The sequence below is a fragment of the Hetaerina americana genome, unplaced genomic scaffold, assembly GCF_022747635.1.
Source record: "Hetaerina americana unplaced genomic scaffold, ioHetAmer1.1.p SCAF_5, whole genome shotgun sequence".
In the NCBI taxonomy this organism is placed as follows: Eukaryota; Metazoa; Arthropoda; class Insecta; order Odonata; family Calopterygidae; genus Hetaerina; species Hetaerina americana.
Window position 1 is genome coordinate 91,818,946 of NW_027287095.1, and position 23,678 is coordinate 91,842,623.

The 23,678-nt window shown below is 42.9% G+C and overlaps 1 protein-coding gene across 1 annotated transcript in view; it reads left to right on the forward strand.

Moving 5' to 3' along the window:
• CCAP (Crustacean cardioactive peptide) overlaps positions 1–23,678 on the forward strand; it is a 67,750-nt gene that overhangs the window by 36,746 nt on the left and 7,326 nt on the right. The window contains exons 2-3 of the mRNA XM_071592715.1: positions 16,713–16,934; positions 22,874–22,949. Coding sequence (XP_071448816.1) covers positions 16,764–16,934; positions 22,874–22,949 — 247 coding nt within the window. The 5' untranslated portion in view covers positions 16,713–16,763. The remainder of the gene's footprint in view (positions 1–16,712; positions 16,935–22,873; positions 22,950–23,678) is intronic.

Genomic DNA, 23,678 nt, shown 5'->3' on the forward strand with positions numbered 1-23,678 from the left:
TAAAGACTTGATGACCATTTATTCCGTTTGCTGGCCCTTTGGGTTAAACCTTGAAGGTTTTCAAGAATGTTTCATTACGAACGATATTTCGATCACATGACATACACACATATGTATATTGAATTTTGTCACTCATCTTTATATTTTACCTCAATAAAGTAACCAGCAGTTTCCGTCGCAATAAGGGAGTTCGAGCGAAGTCGGCAACGCATACAGCGATAACATCGGTAACAAGCTAGAACTAATCCAATCTTTAAATATTCTGACAATATTGCGTTATATTTTGTAAATTATAGCGACGACCAATTGGTAATTTCAGATATTTTAATCCCGTTTCACCTAAATCTACGCCAAACCGTTCCAAAGTTCAGCTCAAAACCTCCGAAATCCCAGGCATTTTTCATGCTTACCTACGCCCGTTTTTACACTAGCATTCAAGCAAATAGTTTGTTATTATTAACCCATGTCTCCTGCAGAATTCAATGCTTTCTCCCCGCGGTCATTCCTCGTATCTAAACCGTAGTGCCCCACCTCATCACCGTCTCTTCCTTCGCCTGCCGTCACATTCCAATCCCCCATCACTATCAAATGTTTTCCTGCAGGAACACACGCGATTATGTCCTCTAACTGATCGTATATTCTATCGATTTCTTCCTCCTAATGATTGCTCGGTGGAATGTTAGACCTGTTCAATGGCCAAGTTCGTCGGTTCTGCTTTTATCCCTACTAATAATATTCTGTCCGTCGCTTGCTCTATGTTGACTACGCTTCTTCCAACCTTTGGGTTCAAATGCGATTACCATCTATAGCCGTCTTCATTCCTCTCCTCTACATATTAATCAAACTGTCTACCTTTCATAATTCCCGCTATCCTTGCAGCTCAACTCCCACGAATATCTACGCGAATTTCCTCTACCAACCTCCCGCATCACATTTTCTTATTTCCCCGTCCTTAATAACGTCCCAACATTTCAAGTCCCCATTCAAGCTGGTCCGTTTCTCCTGTGAATGCCACACTGTGGCCCATTAATGCCAGGGTTTGCAACCAACTAGAATATACGTCAATTGATTATCCCCCAAAAGAGTGGATATGATACTTGAATGAAAATTTAGTTTTTAACGTGATTCCGCCGCCCCACTGTGGTTAGACGCCTTTGCAGTGCTCCCCTGCGGAACAGACGCTGCGTGGACTACCTTTCATCTGACCCCTAACCTTTGACCTATTTGTTATGAGTGACCCTACCGGGAGCAATTATTTATCCCACCAGCACAGCTCTAGCGGTAATCAGAGTACACAAACTCTTCCACAACGGCAAGAATATAGTCCATGGAGAGGGGATTTTCAAATTATGTTTCAGCAATACAATAAGCTGTTACCCGAAAAAAGCCATAAACTTAATATTTTAAACTTGCAATGACGATGAACCAATTTCTGTTGGATAATGTTGTTGCGTAGCGCATAAAGAGCGAGTATAGGTATCATCAGACTAATATTGCAGCCAAGCCTCTCAGGCTTAATGCTTCGTGTAAAACGTCTGAATAATAATAGTGCCTGTGTCGGTCTCGCCAATTACATAATCAATTAGCCAGCGAACATCGAAGGCTACTCAGTTTGAATACCTAGGGATTGCGAATGGTTGGTTGTCAAATGTCAGTATGTGTTGGTTCGATTGGGCAGTTCTTACAGATTCTGTAATTCTTATGATGGAAAACTGCCTGCTAAGGATGCTAAATGGGTACCCAAGTGACCACGGGCAACTGCAGTTGAATCGGTGGGTTGTCATTCAATAAATAAACAGGATAGTGACGAAATTAAATGATTTTTTTCAAAGTAGCATGCAAACGTTTCAGAAAAGTCTAATCAGATGCTATTGCTGAATGAATATCGGGGAATATACACTTCCGAGTTGGACAATGACCGAATCGCAATTAGAAAAGTTGGATCCCGAGTCAGTTAAAAGCTCGGGATACCGTTATTTCCTTTCCTGGTCACTCTCAACAAAAACTCCTGCTATAAGACGATCCTAAATGTATTTCAATCGGACTGGTTTGCTTAAATCCCGCGCGGAGTTCGAATTTTTTGTTGGTCTTTCGACTTAAGCTGCTCTTGGGGTTTGATGGGTCAAGTAGCACTTCCTCTTTTCCTTCGAGGCTGACCACCGCGAAGGAATTCACTCCCCTTCCACCCCCAACACTCTCCAACAAGCAAATCTTTTGCCAAGTGACACAACTATTCGCCAATTTGGCTATATAGGCTTCCGCTCCCATGTTCCAAAACAATGGGAAAGAAAGGCTTAGAGGCTTGTTTAGAGTCTCGGAATTTGTCAATAAAATGTTTGCGAGGGTCAGCAACATTTATAATTCACTGACTTCGCGAAATTGAAAGCTTTCCATTTTAAATCAAAAGCCTCCTTCTTCTACATCTACTTAATACCCCGCAAGCCGCCGCAAGGGCATGTGGCGGGGGTGTTAGGGCACCACCCGTAGTTAAGGAAAAAGAACCGCATGCAAAAGCCAAAAATTTATACAGTCCACAAAAAAATATGGCATGCATTCATGCATGAACACTTACAACCCACACACATGCAAACACTCAAACTACCAACTAACATACACATGCTCCTACAAATATACCTGATATCTTTGCAATGTTTTGTTTTGACTTGTAAATTCAATGTTTTAAATATTTCTAAGGTTTCTTACTATTATGGTTTCTGATTGTTCGGGGAAATAATGAATATTTGCATCTATATTTAGTGGAATCTATCTCCTCTATTTTATCTTTGTGGTCTGATCTACCTCAGTAGTGCGGGGCCATTATAATTCTTTTAGGGCCATCGTTAAACTCGTTTGTCCTGATCCTTTCTAAAATTCTAAGCCTCCTTGTTGTCTCCGTACTTCAAGTGGTTCCCAGCCTAAATCCCCGAAGAGACCTGTCACACTTGTGTTCTTATCATAACAATTTTTTTAACGAATCTAGCGGATTTTCTCTGGACTTTATCTAATTATTTTTGCCAAATTTTCTCCCAAGGATCCCAAATACTTGCGGCATATTTCAAATGAGGTCCAACTAGAGCAAAATAACACATGACTTTTTCATTACATTTCCCCACCACTCGTTTTTTGAGACGAGTTTCAATGAAAGAGATCCGCATATCTTCCTGATGCTTTCCCTTTGACATATATTTAATCCATCGGTTTCATAGGATATCTATTGAGAAATATTGTAGCCTATCACAAGCCGTATGTAGCTGCGTCTACCTACATATACTACCCCATACGTTGCACGATAACACCACCTACACTATCTTTATGTGTCACGCTTCCAGATTTTCCAAACGAATGTTTTGATATTCGAAACTGGTCATAACATTGAAAATCAGTGAAAAATGAATTTTTGGCGGCATGATTTTATGGAATTTACTCATTTTTATTGAAAGCCACTTTGCAATCATTCACACTTGTTCACCGAAATATTCTTAGCGATTTCGACGTTTTCAAATAAGTATCAATTGGTATAACCAAGTTGCATTTTTGATAATGATTTGAAAACGTTATACCTGGTAGAGTCACCAGTTGACATGTGTGAATAATGGCCAAGCGCTTTTCAGTGATCAATAAAAGGGATGAATGAATGTTTTAAAAACAGTGGTCACTCCACCGACGGAAACGATGTTGTTCCACCGGGGCAACCGCGTCGCTGGGTGACAAACACGCTGCCCTGGGGAGCTTCAGTTTCGCGTGCCGATGAAACCATCGCGTGCGAGCGATTCCTCATTTCGAAGGCAGCCCTTGACCGTCATCGCCTTATTCGGTGCCTCGCCCCGTCACGTGGTGCGGGGAAATATCGCGGAAAAATGCGGTTATCATTTATTTCGCTTTCCGAGCGACCGCTAGCCCCCGCGAACCCAATCCGCGCGAGGGCGATTGCTTGCGCCACGCGGCCGGTGATTGTCTGCTCTCCAGTCGGGGGCCATCTGCCGCCGCCGCGCGCCCTCGCGCCGAACAAAAGAACCGCGGAGATGGTGATGCGGTGGACACCGGAAAATGCGCTTTACGGAGCCGATTGCATTCCGTCCTATGGGCGGGCATTAAAAGCTGTGGTAATTCAATATGGCTGCGATTGATACATTCCCAATCGTGTCAACCCGCCACACGCTCAAGAGATCTTTTTCTCCAAGATACCAACGACCCCGCTCGTTACTTTCCGCAGAGTTGGCACATTACACAAAAATTAATCGGGCACACAATACTACATTCAATTAATTTTGCAAAAAATTTGAAAACAATCGCGGCCCCCAAATTGGACACAATGGTGACCGAACTTATTTTAGATTCCCAGGTGTGATATTCAGAAAATAATAAGGTTTGCACAAAAAAGTGCATGCATTCGACCACATTCTTCGGCAAGAGGACGATTCTAAGATTCACTAATCGTTGCCATGGATTCTGGTACGTAGGATTGCTGCTCCAAGCACAGAATCCAATATTTCGATCTACAGAATCGATACCCTGGGATAACTTAAATTGTTAATTGTCGAAATCGAATTTTAAAACTCACACTCGCCTCCTCTTTCACCTGTCCCGTCCCCGATTAATAACATTTTCTCCTTACGCATCGCTAAGACACAAACTAAACAAACCCGAGTTTCTCTACTGAAAAAACAGCATACGCACAATTTTTTCACAAACCCTTTATTGTCGTGCATCTTCGCAGTAAAAAACTAAGATTTTGCACCTGAGGTTATTTCACGGAAATGCAGACTGTCACGAAAATCACGAGTGGAAGCGAACCCTTCCTTATAAAAGTCCAATGCCGAGAGAAACCATACCGAGGAATTGGAAGATCTGACTCTACAATTTAACTAAGATAGGCGAAAAGATAGGAAAAGATACATTCGGTTAAGCAAAACCAGAATAAACTTCCGGTTATCACAAAAGTTAAATTGACAATATCAAATTCATGTCAAATACATGGCTAATTTTTCAAAGAAAAAGATTAAATGTAAAATGCTGAGAAAATTCCAGTACATTTTTTGTAATTACATAGAAGTACCCCAGGATGCATTTACTTGTTTCGTAGATTTCGAAAAAGCGTTTGATAGAGTGAATTGGGAAAAACTAATGAGTATATTGCAGAAAATAGGAATAGATTGGAGGGAAAGGAGGCTAATCCGCGACCTGTACATGTCTCAGACTGCTCAGGTGCGGGTGGGGAACGGGGAGTCCGGATGGGCAGTGTTAGGAAGAGGTGTAAGGCAGGGTTGCCCATTATCACCGTTGCTTTTCAACCTGTCAACCTGTATGTAGAGGAAATGATTAAAGAGGCATGGAAGGAACTGGAGGTAGGAATGAAAGTCGGAGGAGAATCCGTAAAATCAGTTAGGTTTACTGATGACCAAGCTTTCTCCTCCCACCCTTTGATAAATGTTCTAGTGATATAATATTAATCTTACAATTCCACACCTTCCTCTTCCAACTCTTCCCCTCACAAACCTTTCCCCGCCTTCCCCTTCCGAGGGGTGATGGGGACCGGGGCAATACGGAGGGTGTGGAATCGGTTCACATTTCTGGTTTCGCAGAGCCTCTCCAGTTGCGCGCGAGGTGTACGGACGGGCGTTGTCATGTTGCAATATTATTGGCGCCCGGCTGCCTTTAAAACGACAAAATCGACGTCGGAGGTGTTTTAGAGTCTTTATAAAATTGAGGAGAATTCACCGTTGCCCCTCGTTACAGAAAATCGGTCACATATGTAAACTCGGTGAGCATCCCAAAACACAATCAAAAGCAGTTTTTTTACAGATGGTTGTCTTTTGAACTTTTTCATCTGAGGAGAAGATGGATGTCGATATTCAGGGCTCTATCTTTTCTCTTCCAGGTCAAAATGGTGGACCCATGACTCGTCCCCGTCAAAATATTCAAAAGAAAGTCGTCTCCTTCGTCACGGTAGCGCTGCAAAAGTTGCTCGCAGCATTCCAATCGGCTGCTGTTTGTTCTCGTCCCTGGGACGGCGTGGCACCCAATGTGCACAGATTTTACGGTATCCCAATTGTTCAATAATGAAGCCGACACGTTCCTTGGATATTCCAATATGGTTTGCAATGCGCTTTTGAGTGATTCGCCGTTCATTTTGAATCAATTCTTCGACGAGTTTGCGATGTTGATCGTCTGTGGCAGTGATCGAACGTCCGCTGCGTGTTTCATCAACAAGTATGGCTTTTCCCGGCTTGCGACCACGAAATTCACAACCAATCGATTTACAGTAGACCTATCAATGGCATTGTCACCATAAACGACCTCTAAATGACAGTGAAACTCAGTAGGAGTCTGTTTTTCGGCAGTTAAAAATTGGATAACAGCACGCTGTTTAACTCGCCTTGACGTAGCACTTAAAACACGACTCCATACTTTCGCTTCTCGAAATACACTGGATGAATGAAAAGATCTCAAACCTGTGCACGCATGTTGAGGGGGAAATTTACTTCCACATGCCACCAGGGGTGCTTCTGAAGGTCCTTTCGTTCGCGCTCTATAAGTATATGTGCATTACCTTTCAGCCTGCCTTCGTATGTATCCTTATAAATAAATAAATATATATATATATGTATATAAGCATATAGATACACAAATATATATATATATATATATATATATATATATATATATAATTATATATATACACAAATGTAGATATATATAGATATATACTATGCTGAAATGTAATTTGTAAAATACAATCGAATTGATGGCACATTATGACAATTATTACATGGTAGCTATAGAAGTTTACGAGAAAAAAGATAGATCACTACATGTAAAAAAAATCTATTACCACTTCATTTACTATGCCGCTGCCATATTTTTTTATATAATACGGAGGTCATCCTTACGGAGGTCATCCATAAGCATGATTGGGGTTGCGCATGCATGGCTGGTGACCCAACAGCGCTGAAGTGGTTTGCGGGGTATTGAGCAGATGTAGATGCATATGCCAGCCAAGGCGACATTTTCCTCTTCATGGCAGGATATTCGAAATGTTTAGAAACGCTAACCATCAATGACCCGAGATGGTATAGGAAGGTTGTGTTGTTAAAAGACAGTATCGCATTATACTTTCAAATATCACTTTTTAACTGGGATTTGATTCGCATATTAAATGTAATAAACTGACAATGCCAAGTGTCGTCGATTAAAGCCAATGCCGAACATACGCTTTTGAAGGTCAATTGATTGAAAATTGAGCACAGGCTTGAAGTTTTCCGATGACTAAAAACTGTATTAGGGGGTGCTTGTCCTCATATGCGGAAGATGCTCGATTCGGGGCCAACTTAAGCTCCCCTGCCCTGACCAGGGATTCAGGGTACGGGGGCGCTCCCCCTTCTCCGCACGCTTGATTCCCCGAAGAAGGGGGCCTTGCAACCATCTAGTCATGCTGCTAGTACTCACCCAGAAGGGCGCCCACCCTTGCATTTGCCCACCCTTGAATCCGGACACCTCTCCAAAGGGAGGTCGAACTAACGACCACTTTCCCGTCTAACACAAGTAGTAGCAGTAGTAGTGTTTAGGGGAGGCGACCGACAGCTTAGGTCATTTGCGCCATTTTCGATGGACAGGAAATGATGAAGGGTGGAGAGAAACCCGGCGTCGGCATTAGCCTACTCTTTAACGAAATGCGCCAAGGGGTCACACACAGTTTAACGTCCCATCCGACGGACGACGGATTTACTCAAAGTGCCCTCCACAAAGCACCTTAAGTAGGGATCGAGATACCTCTTACAAATATTCAACAACGCCGGGATTTGAACCCGGGTCCTCAGGGTGGGAAGCCAGTACGATAGCCACCGTCTAACGCAAGGAGAGAGATATTATTCCCACAGCGTCTGGAATTAGTTTTACTCAGTTGCATGTACCTTCACTAATAGCGTGTGTTTTGTTTTCAAAACCCTTCCCGCTTGGGACTGTCATTTATGAAAGTAGTGCTCTTTGCAGTGTTTCTTGCCCTGCTTTGTTTTCAAACCTCTCCTTCCATCCCTCGTCTCATTCACGCGTGTCGCATTCCTTGCATGTGTCTTTGGGGGCGGAGACTATGAGTTGCATGTCCAAGTATCGCATGACAATAGAATTTCGCCTTCTTACTTTTCAATTCAAGTTTGCACGTTGCTGGATATATTTTTACTACATTCTAAGGTGCATTTTTATGTTATTTATCATTGTGTTATTATTATTTTTATCATGAACATTATATTAGTGTTATTATCATTATTACATGCGTGTAAGTTAAGAAGGTTCTTGCACGCATTTTTGTCACTTTGGATGTAAGTTTGCATGCTTATGTTGGTTTTGCATGTGGTTTTGTTCTCTTCTGTGCGTGGTGACCCTAACACCCGTCGCCAAACGCTCCCGTGGCGGCTTGCGGGGTGTTTTGTAGATGTAGATGAGATCTCCCACTAGAGCAGCTTCGGACACGTGCAGTTGACATTGCATTGTCGTCTTGAGTTTAGCGCCAAGTGCAAACCGAAACGGCCTCCTATAAGGCGAGCGTGCCTTATTTGGGCATCAGATTTCGTATTTATTAGGGGGACGATCGGGGACTTGCGCAGAGCGACCTGCTTTAAGAAATGAGCATTAGACAATGCAAAGAAATAATTTAATTCAAAATTAAATGAACGAAGAGATATCCGTATCGACAGTGAAGGTGCACTGGTATAATGTTGCTGATGTAGAGGACATTACACGCATCACTTAACCCTCGGAAGAGTTAATCCGATATGGAAACCGCATAGCAGGCACAGCGGGAGGGTGGAGGGGGGCATTGGGGGGGGGATAAGGGTAAGGGAATAATGGATATTTTAGGGCTGTGCGAGGTGAGGTGGAAAGGCATTGAGCGATGCGGGAGTGATATTTATAAATAGATTAATTATCAACGGAGGAGGAGAAGAGAAACAGCGAGGGGGGAGGGCATGATGTCGAACAAAAAGCTGGGAAGAAGCATGGTAAACATACGAAGGTAATCCCAGAAGTACCCGACTCAACAAAGAAAACAGAACATTTTTGGAAAAAAAATGTATTTATTTTTCAACATAATCTGATCAACACCTTCCCCACCTAATCCTGTGTTTGTCCGGTACATGTGATACTCCCTTCTTTACGACGTTCTCTTCTGTGCTGAGGCGTCCCTTTAGTTGTTCCTATCCCTTTTCCTTACATCCATGTTAATAAATATTGTGTGCCTTTTGGCGGGTTTTCCGTGTTTCAACATGTATTTTTGACTAATTTGGCTCGTTTCCTTCTTTTGGCCATACGTATAACGAAACGCACTGTTCCTAGCCTTTATGACGTTGTATGATTGTATTCCCTACTATTCTTTCCTCTTATGTCCTCGTCAATTTCTCCTCCAGTGGGCGAAACAGCTCACTAACGCCATCTCCTGGCCAAAGACTCAGGGCACTTGGTTGCATAAATCCTCCCCACCTCCCGTTCTCCCCTCCCCCCCCCTTCTCTTTCTCTCGCATGCCTCACCTCCCCTATACCAGCAGGCGGTACTACTGTTTCTTCTGAGGAAGATGGAGCTAAATTCCGTCGAAATTATTAAGAAATAACGTGTGAGTGTTATTTTTATGTTTTCGAATATTGTTTGGAATAGTCTATATGAAATATTTCCATCCATTAAAAAGAGATACTAAAGAAGTTTAAAAGAATAAGAAATTTTAACTTATTAAATGCGAATTTTTCCAAAATGCAGGCTTGGAGCTAAATTATTCAATACCTGAATAGGTTAATGAAAATTGTTTATGCAAAAATGTTTTTTTTCTAATTCAATTTTTCTTCTCATTGATCGGCCGATGTTTATGGATTCGATGCCGGGGCACCATGCTGATCATGGAAATCTGTTCCGTCAGCAGATAGTCAAGGTTCGCACTTTCCCACGCGGCATATTACATGTAGGATGAGATCTGTAGCCCGGCCCCCGGCAACCAATAAACTTCCTGGGGACACAGAAACCAATTTCTGAAATCCCGGGTGCAGGTCGTATTAATCGAAATAGGTAAGAGAGCGTAGGAATAGAAAAATAGAAGAATGCTTTCGAAAGAATGCTCTTTCGAAATAGAAGAATGCTTCAATGCGGCTAAAGGAAAGAGAGAAAAATGTATTCATTTACTAGGGCAACAAATACATTTTGTCCTACACCCACTAATATCGGCGTAGGATTGCGACGCCGTCATTGAGAAATGGAAAAGTTGGCGTGAGGCTGTGTGGAACGGAAGGATGATAATATTGGCCACTCGATGAAATAAATGGAATTAATGATATAAAAAATAGCAGGAAAAGGATGGAGCGGTACGAAAGGATTAAATAAGATATGTTTGAGAATTTTGAAAAGTGATGGCGGGGAGGTTTGCAGGAATGTTAGAGAAATAATTTCAAATATTTAGCATGGTTAGCTTGGATCGGTCGCTAAAATTAACCCGTAACGTTATTTTTGTCACCCTATTCTGGTAACGTGGGGTGACAATTTTCAAAAATTTGCATCTCACACCCATTTCACCATAAGATTATGGGAGCTCATTTTTTTGTTTTTAATGTAGAAACACGAGACACATTAATTGACGTGAATTATGCTAAAGGTCTCGAGTCGCACACTTAAGCCGTTTTCGTTTGGCGCAGGATTTCAGCCCGCTCTGGGGTGTTTTTTCACCCCCTTTACCGTTCTAGGGTTATGGATGAAATGAAATTCAAAGATGATGGGGGGAGATTTAAATTGACGGAAAATGTTGGCATTCGATTATTTCACATGCAAAATAATTTAGACTACGGTGCAAATAGATGAAGTATATTAAGAAAAAAAAAGATATATTAAGAAAAAGAAGAATAAATCGGCGCAATTTAATGCTCATGAAAGTTTTGAGATACGTAATACACAGGAAAACAATGCGTCATAACCAATAAGCGTGATGAACGCGAGGATACGCGTGAAATACAAAGATGGGTACAATTTTTAACTTCTTTAATAACCGGATATTAGGCAATGAGAATTTTTAATACTTTTGTTCCAAAACAATTTCTTACCAAGAAGAAATCTTTATTTTATTAATTATTAATTATATCCATGGCCATTTGACTTCAATAACTGTGATATCCCCTTTGACTGTAAACTTTCATTTCAATAAGTAAATTAATAATTTATTCACATCAAGAAAGGCATGAAAAGTTTGCTAAAATGTAGGGGAAAAATAGCGATGTTTTCCGTGAGATTTTGGATCCCAGGGCTTTCGAGGGAGTGGAGGGCGAAGGGTGAAAAATGCGACCGAGAATAACAAGTGAACATCGTCGCCGGAACTGTTGCAGGCAGAAGAAGAGTTTTCGATTGGAGTCATAGAGTTGACTGAAGGAAGGAGCATTGATTGGACATTTCCACTGGCTTATTGGCTTCATGGATGCAGCCGTGTTCGCTGCTGCTGCACAGAATGCCCGCCAAACGAGCCATCTCATGCCAATGGGCGCGACTATACGCGGGGGAGGGGGGGAATCATTGAAATTCCGCCCCGCGTGCGTGCGTGAGTGAGTGCCGTGATTCCCCCACCCCACCCACCCCACCTCAATTTCCTCATACCTCGAGGTGTTTTTTTTTCATAAAAAGCGCAGCTCGTTAAAATTCGTCCCCACGGAAACCATCAACGCCTTGACATTCCGAGCAGGTTCGTGCGAGCTGGATTATGAGAGAGCGACCCCGGGTGAAAATTAGAGAAAATATTTTTTCCGTCCTTCGTTTCTGTGCACCAAATTCACTTGCTTTTGGCGCCTTTGGACTTGAAAACAAAACTTCCTTTTTTTAAAAAGGATTTGGTGGTGTCCAATTACCTCCCCGATGCGAATACCTTGATAAAAAATGTAGGAATTAGTTTTTTATTGTCAACTATTTTTCCATTACACTTTGACAATAGTTGATTAGTACGTGGAAACTAAATAATCAGCACAATGTACTCTACGCCACAACATGTCATTTGTATTCGATTCATAATTCGCCATGCATGCACACATCGTCATCATCATTATAATGACCAGGCGTCCGCTTCCCCTGTTTTCTCTGGACGTCCAACAGCGTCCACGGATGTTGTCTCGGGAGTCGTTTTTATCATTGACCACGACATTTTTCCGCAGTGAAAAATATGTATGTATCTATGTTGACGTTCGCGTGCAAGTTTTTATATTATGAGTACATAAATTACATGAATCGCCCACAATTACGGTCAAAATGTCTTCCTTTCGCCCCACCTTTCAATCCCGCATTCGTCCCACATTCATCCCAAACATCTGGTCACCCCAGCACGAGTATGCTGTCATATCGTCACGCACGATGCCATGCAATGTGTGCACCATGTACCAATGACCTGAGTGTTCCCCTTCGATGCCGCGTCGAAGTTTGTGCTGGATAATTTTTTTCTATTTCTTTGATGCCCATAAAGTCATGGGCTAGAAGTGTTCGAAGTTCCCCCCTTGACTCATGTGACGGCGAGCAGAACATGGCCGCCAGTTGGAGGCAATGGTTGCCGTTCTCTTCTTTTCCATGATGCAACTATATGCTAAATTGGACACAGCTGATTGACACGTCAGTGTCTCGGGCAGAGATTTCAATCGGAGTAGAGTAAATGTTCAGAGTACAATACACAGTGCATTTCAGCGTACAGTGAATTTTGTGAGTTCCTCATCGTCCTCGCCGTTTCATGAAATCCTTGATCTTTCCACGACGGACTTCCCAAGTTTCTACCCCACAGTCGCATGTGATATTTGCGAGGGTGGATTTACAGCGAGGCAAGAAGGCAGGAGTGGATCCCTAAGAAACGCCCGTGCCACGCTCAATCTAGATTGGGTCAGTTGCCCTTCGCAACCACCACAACCGGCCTCTCAGTCGCACCAGTCTGATGATGTATGCAATCACAATTTGAGAAAACTCGTGCATCGAAACTCTTTCCTGATACAACAGTTTCGACTGGGATTCGAACCCGGATCCCGTTCAAGGTGAATGATTTTTACAAATCTGAAACTGTTGCATCGTATTGAACAGTTAGCGGATGACTCCATCAAAAGGTTACTGTCGCGGCATCTCTCGCAGTTTCTTGGAATTTCTCCTAACTCTCGTTTATATGCATGTAAAAGAGAGTCTAACGCCTTTCGGTGACCGATTCTTAAGGTTATTGCGATTATCAGGAGCTTTCTCCAAAATTACTTTGCTTAGCGACGAGTGGTCTTTGCGATCCCATCCTGCATCCAGGTTGCTTTGAATGAATAAGACGATCCTTGAAGTAATGTTGGTGAATCTTTTGAGGGATGATGGTGGACGTTAGTAGTTCGCATGAGGTCAGATGCAATCGGACCAACAACCGGACCGGACCGGCCCTCGGTGTTTTTTCGCTCTTAGAGAAGTTAGACACTCGTATTCTGTTAACCCCTTCGTTGGACTTTAATCTTTTTTAAACTGGGTACTTGTAAAATTCCAGACATCATTTAACCCTTTTTCCATTACTCTATTGCACCTTACTTTTATTTGCTGTTAATTTTGAACTGCTGCCAACACCCAATTAAACAACATTAAAATGTTTTTCCTAAAATAAAAAGGGATACAGCCTAAGGCGTGTTTCCGATTCGAGCATCACTTGCGCCTGCGCACTTCGTTGCCGTTCCGATGCTCACACATCAGTCGCACCAAGTGCCCCAAGGCCGAAGTGGTCGGTGCGCGCACCAAGGACTTGCTGCGGGAGGAGAAACACAACGAACAAACCGAACGGTTATCCGACAGCGTCCGAGACACTTTCGGCGAGAATCGGAATAGTGCTCTCTTAATTGGTCTAATGAAAACATCAACGGAAAACCCTGCTATCCAATATTATAAAAATGGTTTTGCGTATTTTTTCAAAATTCTAAGCGCACATATTCTCTTAAGCTTCGGAATTGGTCTCGCGATTAGTGGGATGGAAATATTATAAAAAAAGGCGGATATGAAGATGGTTATTAATAAAGAAAAGAAGAGAGACGGGGGTGATTGAAAGCGGCCGGGAGGGGGGGGGGTTCTTGACCCCCGCTGGGTGGGGTGTCGCCAAGAGTGGCGGGGGGAGAGGTGAGGCTGGCCAATCTATCTCTCCCGGCGGTGCTCGCAAGTTAATTAGGCCCACCGACTGGCTTTCATGGAAGTGACGGCGAGCTGCGAGGTGGGTCACGGTGGGCGTCACCGGAACATCACCCCGAGGGCACAGCAGCATCACGGAGGGAGTGGTGGCCTTAGGAAGAGGCGCAAAAGAACTCTGTGGTGGAGGAACACGTTTCCCGCCAAAGCCGCGAGATACGAGAGCTGTTCTGAGAATATATAGTGGACTGAAGATTCTCATTCGATGGTTGTCCAGAAAGTAACTTACGTTTGCGTGCAGCGTCCGAAAGTAGCGAGTGAATGGAAAATGTTTTCTGCATTGACACATGCACTCACACACACACACACACACACACACCAAGGCAGTACGCCTCGAGCTAGAGTGTCGTGAGTCAAAATGGTCAATACAATTGGAAATCCCGCCGAAATGTTAAATTCGTTTAAAGATAAGGTTTTTCTTGGCAATAAACTTCAAAATCGCTGACATTTATTGGAATAGTCGTGCTGTGCACCGACTTAAGTGTCGAGTGACAGTGTTGTCCATCAGTGTTCGTTTAAGAGTGAATGGACAAATTTTCATCCGTCAATTCAACTGTCACAAAGCTAGGCCGACCACTGCGGTGTCGTGAACATTGGTGCTGTGGCCGTTTATAAACTGAGAATGCACCACTACCTCACTCCGCCTTCACTCATTACTATTCCGTCTCCTCCTACTCTTCACAAAGTTACCGAATATTTCAATTGGCTTTTGGTTTGTTTGCCAGTGAAAACTCCAAAATCACAGACACTTCATAACTCTCGCGATTTTCTATTGCACTGCGCATTACAACAGTTCGCAATGTGAGCAAAGTAGAAGAACCACAGTCTGCATTCACTACCACCGCAGGATGCGTAATACTGAGAGTAGGGGCACCAAGAGGGTGGCTCTAGTCCTACCCTCCGCCACGCTAGGCCGAAACGTCAATTACTTTCCTGGCGGTCCTCGTATTAACGCTTCCAACGGAGATGAACACCTTGATGAATCACCTCGTTGCCACTCTTCCGAAGAAGGTGAAAGAACCACGCGGCCCAAAAAATCGAACTGCGGATCGTGTTCACATAGGCACGAAGGGGTCGAGAGCACGTTCATCGCACCCATTCCTCAAACAGCGTTCGAAATTCAAGCATTAAAGCCCTTATTAATGTAGGTGGCCGGGGGGGGGGGGTAAGTTCCATTCGATACGGCGGACACCTGAGATATGCGTCACCAGAAGGGTTCCGCAGAGGGGGATATACCCTTCAATGCATAATGGAGAATTTCTTGGGATGATTGAAATACAGGGTCTGTCCCAAAATTAGTAGGACTGAGTCGATTAACAATAAATGGATTGCCAGGATCGCCGACCCCGGTGGCGGCGGGGTAACGTCCTCGTCTGCGATTCCAAGGGTCGCGGGTTCGATTCCCGCCTGGGTGAGTTTTCCTCCACCTAGGGCTTGGGTGTTTGTAAATTTGATCATTGTTATCGTTGTTAATAGTTCGATGTAAAGGCCAGAATGTGCTGTTTTCGGACTTATACTGAATAAATAAATAAATAAAATAAATAAATAATAAATACACTCAAAAATCTTCGAAGTAGCACCTTTGTGCGTCCACACACCGCTGCCAGCGGGTTGTCCACGCCTCGTATGCCTTCTGGAAGGCGGCGCCCGGTATGCTGTCCTCGTGATGACCCGTGGTAACGCTTCCACCGAGCCTAGGTGACATTCTTTCAACACGGATTTGTTGTGGGGGAAGAGGAAGGAGTATGGTGGGGCATTTCTAAAAACTTTGAATCCTCACTCACGTGGTCGAAAAGCTCTTGGCAGATATCCGCGTGCGAGTTTCCTTTTGTTCGTCCGAGAGCACTCGCGGCACCAACTTCGCAAATACCTTTCTCATGCCAATGTTTTCGGCCACAAGTCGATTCACATAACTTTTAGGGATTCCAAGTTCATCAAAAGCAAAGCAAAGACTCAATCTGCGATTACTGTACAACAAAGCTTTCACTTTTGCCAGATATTGTTCAGTTTTTGAGGTCGGAGGGCTTATGAACGTTTAGCGTCTTTGACATCTTCTCTACCCTAACGAAACAACTTGGGCCGCTCAAAAACACCCGATCTACCCAAGGCTTTATCACCATAAGCTGTTTTCTGAGCATGTCATGGGTCTCTTTCCCAGTTTTACGCGAAATTTGATGGCGTAGCGCTGTTCCAATAGCCGGTTCATGACGGAGCGTAACGAGGCCATATTAAAGAGGTTTCGCAAACGAAAGATTTGCGCTCCGTAAAGGCTGGGATCCAACTACCATTGATCTCCATCCTTTCCTGAGACTCCCCTCCCTCCAACCAACGAGAGAAACCGCCGCCCGTCCATCCGGGAAAATATGAGTCATAATACTTATCGGAGAGACCTTGAACATGTGCAGCCGTAAGCAAAAGACCCGTCTTCGTTGTCGAAGGATTGGGGGGGGGTGCCATGTGACGAGATGGCGCCGCCCTCCCCCCACCATCACTCCTGGCGGCTCACCCTTTCCTCCGCCTTTCCTCCGCCCAGATTCCGGCAGCGCGCTCCAGAGAGAGAGAACGAGAGAGAGAGACAGGAAGGATGGTGACCTCAACCCCGGCTGCCCTCAACCCCAGGCTGGCTCTCCTGGCCTGCTCCCTCGTCGTCTTCCTGCTCGTGTTGCCTGGCACCTCGTCGGCGCCGTCCACCCCGGCGCCCTCCGCGGCCCTGGCCGACGGCCCCGCCGCCGCGGCGCTGCCCAGGGTCAAGAGGGTGAGTTTGGAGAGCGGCCTGTGACCCGCCCTTCGCTCCCGTCACCCGCTTGCGTCGAAGCACGCGCGCCAAGGCCGTCTTCTGTTTCCTACTGCCGCGGAAATCGAGTCGGGATTAAACTACTGGATGGTCAACTTTCGTGCTTCCGTCTGTTGCCCTCGCATGCCGTTTACTTTTAGCACAGCAATCGCAATTTGTAATATTTCACCTCAACATGAGGTCAAAGGTCGAAAAATTAAAAAATATCGGCAACTTTTCCCAAGTTTTCGGTCATCTAGGCTGATAGGTATCCCATTACTAGTAGTAAAAACTTCCGGAACAGTCTGAGGTCAGTCGAAGCTCTTCCTCCCAGGTGGTGCACACTTCATTTTGCGCAGTTGGTAGTAACGTTTGATTACTTTCATTGACGTCAAGAAAATATTTGAGTGTTGGCAAATTTGGCATTTCAGGTGAACTACCGCAATATTAGTTAAGCGGTATAGTATAATTTTATCTGAGTATAAACTGGTGAGAGTAATTTTAAACTTTTTGAATAATAATAATTAATTATTAGTTGTTTTTAAAAAGGTCAGGCCTTGTCGGGCAATGAATAACTTCTTTTTATTTGCAACACTTAATTTAAAAATTAAAGCAGCACAACCTTGGATTTTCGGTGACAATTTTAGCAATGCATTTTAAGCATGAGACTACCACCTTAATCCTTTAACGCCCAAAAATCCATTTATCTTGCAATGTGTTTGAGAGTTAAAATATAAAACAATTTTGGGTTTGAAAATACATATCAGTAATTTACAATAGTTTACAACGGTGCTATCTCAAATGGCGCCAATCAAAATAGCATAAAACATTTAATCTAAAAAAATATTTTTGTGTGCGCATGTCTCAGACTGCTCAGGTGCGAGTAGGGAACGGAGAGTCTGTATGGGTAGTGATAGGAAGAGATATGAGACAGGGTTGTCCATCATCACCGTTGCTGTTCATCGTATATGTGGAAGAGATGATTAAATAGGCATGGGAAGAACTGGAGGTAGGAATGAAAGTCGGAGGGCCTGCACAAAATCATTTAGGTTTGCTGATGACCAAGCTTTAGTTTGTCAGTCAGCCAATGGGTTGCAAGCATTGCTGAGTGAATTGGAAATTCACTCAGTAATGCTTGCAACCACCCTACTTATCTTATTATCATATTTAAAATTCATTCCGTTTTTCGCTAGAGGTTTCATCCCTAGTATTTTCAATCTTGGCGTGACATAGCCTTTATGCCCTTGATGATTTTCTAACATCCGCGCTGTACCATCGAGGTGCCGAGTCATCTTTCATAAATTTCATTGGAATGAACTTGTTGACTGCTGAGCACGTGATCTCAAGGAAATCATTTCTCGTTTACTTAGTTTTTCGGTGATTACTATCTTCATTAAAATTTAAAAATTAACTCTGCAACGCGCACTTTCAGCCATTATAGTCCCAATTTTAAAAAATATGAAATTCTCTTTTGAGCTCCTTATTTCGGAACTCAGCTAGAGAAAACTTTACATTTACTGGTCTGTGGCTCAAAATTCCTTTATTACGTAGTCTATCAGACATTTTTTGGGTACTCTAATGTGCTAACAAATCAAGAAATATTATCGCTCCTATTTGATGAAGCGGCAAATTGATGTATGGAAGCCAACGTATGACAGTGTAATAATGGCTCGCAGGTATCTTAGTCTTTTCCGCTATTATAAAACTACTAGTACTCAAATCAATAGATGGGACATTGAAATCTCCACCGATTATAATGTCACGATCGTTGTTTTTGGATGAGAAACTTTTGATTTCCTGGTCTAGTTCTAGTTTTGAATTATCTTTTTCATTCGGTGGCCTGTAAAATACGCATGCATGGATTTATTTCATGGATTCAGGAATTTTAATTGAGCCCCAAACGCTTTCCAAAACCGTTACCTGAAATTACCTCAGCCCTCCTGATGCATTAAGGACACCAACTCCGATTCTATTTGCTCTGTCATTTCTGTAAATGGAAAAGGATTTTGGGAATATTTCACCGTCGGCAATATGAGTGGATAAGCAGCTTTCAGTTCCGATAGTTACACCTACGTCTGTGCTTTGAATAAGTTGATGATATTTTACAAAATTTTTAAGCTTCGGCAATTAACCACTAATTCACATAATATTTCCTTGGCATTACGATTGCTTGAGTACATAAAAAGGGTCATTTATTTATTATTATCCAACCACTTATAATATTTCCATCCGATGGCATCATGATACATACTATTTTATGCATCTCTACCACTGACCGTCACTTCATTTTATGCCAAATAACTTGGCAAAGAAGACTTAGGAGATCCACTGTTTGACCTACTCTTTAATCGAAAAAAGCCCTTCAGTACTCTAATATCCTACCCGGTAGACACTTGGCGGTCTCAGACGTGTAGTGAACAACAGAACAGTTCAGAGGGTTCCTACACGATTAAATCGCCGGCTGAAGGTCCACGAAGGACGCACCAATATCCCTGTCGAAAGCAAGCACCTCTGATCGATGCTTTCGACTCGGCTCCAAACCAGAGGTCCACGATCAATCCTCAAGGGGACAAGGCTGCAGATCGAGAGCGTCACATCAACCCCCTCGACACCACCCACCCGCTTCACTTCCGAGTTCAATTCCCTGAAGGAATTCAGAATCTCTTCAGATCCACGGTCCGCGGCATCATTGGCGCCAACATGAGCCACGATCCACTCCGACCACCGACACTATATGGTCCCTTCTTCTTCCTAACCCTTAAACATAACCCTGAAGACAATACTAATGAAAGACCGCGCACAAGATGCCACAGGGCCATCCTCTGCTATTAGTGAGGACTGATATTTAAGTTCGTCTGGAAAATCTCGCAGCGATTGCATTAAGTTTTGCTAAACCTTACCTATCGACGGAATGTTCTCCAAGATAAACCCAAAAAGCACCGCATTTGCCGCTGTGAGTCTTCCCCTCCTTTTCCCTCCGCTTCGTGTGCTCACTCGTGGACTTCGGATGTTCGGCAAACCTTGGCAGAACATCCGAAAATGGTCCTCTTTCGAGAAATCAGAACACATCCAACTGGGCTGCATGTCTATCACGAAACTCACTTACTTAATGCACGAGCTATAGCAAAATCGATTGAAATACAAAATAAAATAAATTAAGGAAATAAATAAATTAAGGAAACAATTTTCTCAACACAAATATATATATATATATTTCATAGCTTTATTTATGCGATTTTTTTCTATTAATGCCTTCTTGAATAAAAACCTGAAACAATTCTCAAGCAATTTGCTGAAATTACGTCATGAATAATCTTCGCAAAAGTGGGTATTCGCTGTGTGTATATATATATATATATATATATATATATATATATATATATATATATATATATATATATATATATATATATTTCATAGCTTTATTAATGCGATTTTTTTCTATTAATGCCTTCTTGAATTAAAACCTGAAACAATTCTCAAGCAATTTGCTGAAATTACGTCATGAATAATCTTCGCAAAAGTGGGTATTCGCTGTAATAAAAACGTGGAGAAAAAATTGCATCACCACAAATGTGTCGAAAAATGGGCTCGAAATACTTTGAAATGGGATAGCGTTGACATTTATCCTGTTCTACATAAACATAATGCGAATCCATAGCAATTTACAAGTATATTTACGGTAACGCCAGAAAGATTTCTCAGCACTATCAAGAGGGTGAAGTCTTACTTGAGAAATATGAAATTCGTAGTTAATATTTGCAAAATATTCCATAAATGTGTTAGTGATCGTTTCTTTGTGTTTACATTAACATGTATGACATGATATTTAAATTTTCCATTGCTTTCATTTCAGTCGAGCCATCTTCTTAATCCAATGAGACAAATGTCTCCGTTAATTCAGCGGGAGTTATCGATGACAAACATGCCATGAGTTTACAGAGAAACCACGAAAGTAACAGTTTTTAGCAAAACGTCAGTCTCCAGATACGAGTTATGTTCAGAAGGAACACGGCCATGCACTATTTGAGAAAAATAGCCAACCTAGAACTATGTCCACAGTCGTCCCCTTCGAAGTCCTGCTCCCCTGGGGACCCCTCATGCTTTTATTAATCCCATCGTCTCTCTTCCACTTTTCAATAAAACAATCGGCAAAGTCCTAATTATCGGAATTGTCATCAGCTGCCTCGTCCCAGCATTCTCCTTCATCTCGTCCATAACCGACTGTTGGCAAGATTTACGTCCATTTGTTTCAGGGCCGTAGCCGTAGACCAATGACTCATCTCCTGTGAGGAGCTTTTTTTTAAAAAAAATCTCGGTAATCAATTGCGGCTTGGGACAATTCCTCGGTAACCATAGCATCGACGAGATGAAAGAGAATGCTGGGACGAGGCAGCTGATGACCTTTTCGGTAATTAGGACTGTTTTGCTGAAAAGTGGTAGTGTCACGCTGGGATAAGTACATGTGTGAGGACCCAAGGGGAGTAGTAATTCGAATGGAACAACTAGATAGTCCCCATCGCTCTATTTTCGACTATTTTCCTCAACATATTGTATGGCTGGACATACAATACAATATGCTTGACATACAGGGTTCGTCCGAAAAATAAGTGTACTGAGCTCAGGAAAAAAAATTTATTACACTTTTACATTTCTTAAGCTAATATTCCTCAAAATAGGACCCTTGTGAGTCGATACACTTGTTCCAGCGGCGTTCCCATTCCTGGAACGCTCCCGCGAAGGCATCATCGGGAACCTCTCGAAGACTCGTCGTCGACCTCTTCTCTGCCCTCCACGAACATCTTGTGCCACCGAAAGATCATGTTTCTGGACATGGCTGACTCCCCGTAAGCCTGGTTAATCATACCGACAGTTTCGGTAGACGATTTCCCAAGCTTTACCGCAAATTTGATGGAATAATGCTGCTCCAAAAACTTCGGCATCGCGTTCCGTGACGTGGGTCGAAGCGTGGAGGTTCGCGTTAACAGAGCTCCTCACTACACCACAGCTCAGAGCCGACTGCCTTTTTCAGCGTCGCTTGCCAACATACCCCCCTCCAATCGCAGCCCGTCAGAGCGGTGCTGGGCGCGCCTGGAGCGGCGCGCCCAGCCCAGGAGTCAGTACACTTATTTTCCGGACGAACCCTGTACAATATTTCTGAAAATATTGTACGATACCTCCTGGACACTCCTCATGTACGAGTACGTTTATTAGCATGGTATAAAAGGATAAAGCAGTAAAACAGAAAACATTTCACTTCCACCGATTTCACCCACGCATCTGACAAGCCTATTCTGCCGTTATAAGCCATTGATCAGCAAGTAGCTTTGATCTGGACCTCGTAAGTGGAATCATTGGAACCGCAACCTGCGATTAATTCCTCAAATCCATGTTCAAATGGACTGTCTAACATTGTGAAGGTCCGGCCTTACAATAATTATGTCTTGGCTCGCAATAGATTTAAGGGCTTCTATAAAATAGGCGAAATAAAAATCGTTAATATCATCGAATCGCCGAGAAATGTGCCCATCTACACATTTATTCTGAACCTTAGGACTTATTTGAGCTTTTTCACTCGGCAAAATCCATTCGCGAAATTCGAAAAGAAAATTAAGTTAGTTTAAGTAATAATTAGTTCGGCAATTGGCCCCAAATCAAAAGATGATATGGTGTGGCGTCTATCCTATTACATTAGAGAGGATGCGTATCGATAAATGTTTCAGTAACAACAGAAACAACTTATCTGTGGCAAAACGGCGATGGTTAAATTAAAAAAAATATTTTTGAATGCTAAAAAGCAAAAGAGTGGATGATAGACCATTTTTCTCTGGTATGTAAGTCAAAGGTTTTCAGTTGCACATGTTCCGCGCGTTTTCATAATTCGGAAACTGACGCAGTGTGACGCCTTCTCTCCCATGCAGCAACTGATTGGAACCCCCAGCCTCCCTCTGATGATGGACCCGAGGAGGAAGAGGCCGTTCTGCAACGCCTTCACCGGTGAGTGAGCGAATTCCTTCTCTATCTCTCTCTCTCTCTGAGTGGCAGTTGCCGTCAGTACATTCGTTCATTCCCTTTATGTTTGTCCATAAACTCCAAATTTTGAGGATAAATCGTCAAATTCTCAAAGAAGAAATTCCGGTCACGATGAATGAAAGTGGCCAAGATTATGCTTATCTCTTAAGAGGAAGAAAACACCCAAAATGTTTATCACCCCTCTCACGTTTATTCAGCATGACGCCATTGTTTGCCTGCACCCTTTGAACTGTTTGTACTGGTACATTTAACTCCTAAGCAGCCTTCACTCAGTCAAATGATGCCGTCAAATCTGCATGGGTAATCTCAAAGTTGAGGCCTCCATTTGTTTCAGAAATAAACGTTTATTTTCAATTTTATTTTACATCATTTAAAGGCTTGAGTATTTCCTGTATTTTTATACAGAAACACTTTTTTGGTTAGTGCTCCTTTGTAGGCTCTGGGTTAGTTCTTGTATCTCACTCTAATATACCAGCTCGCCACCCTGTCGCTGAGGCAGTGTCCAGCGATGCCCCAATGACTTAATCCATCTCCATAATTAGACTCCTTCAGACCTGCAAAATAACCGTCGGCTGTTAGTTCTCTATTTGACGACAATCTCTATCCTCCAAAGAAAATGTTCAGCTTGTTGGTGGTGAATCAACATGTTTCCACTGCTTTGACTGTTTTTTTTGTCCCTGGGGTACATATAGT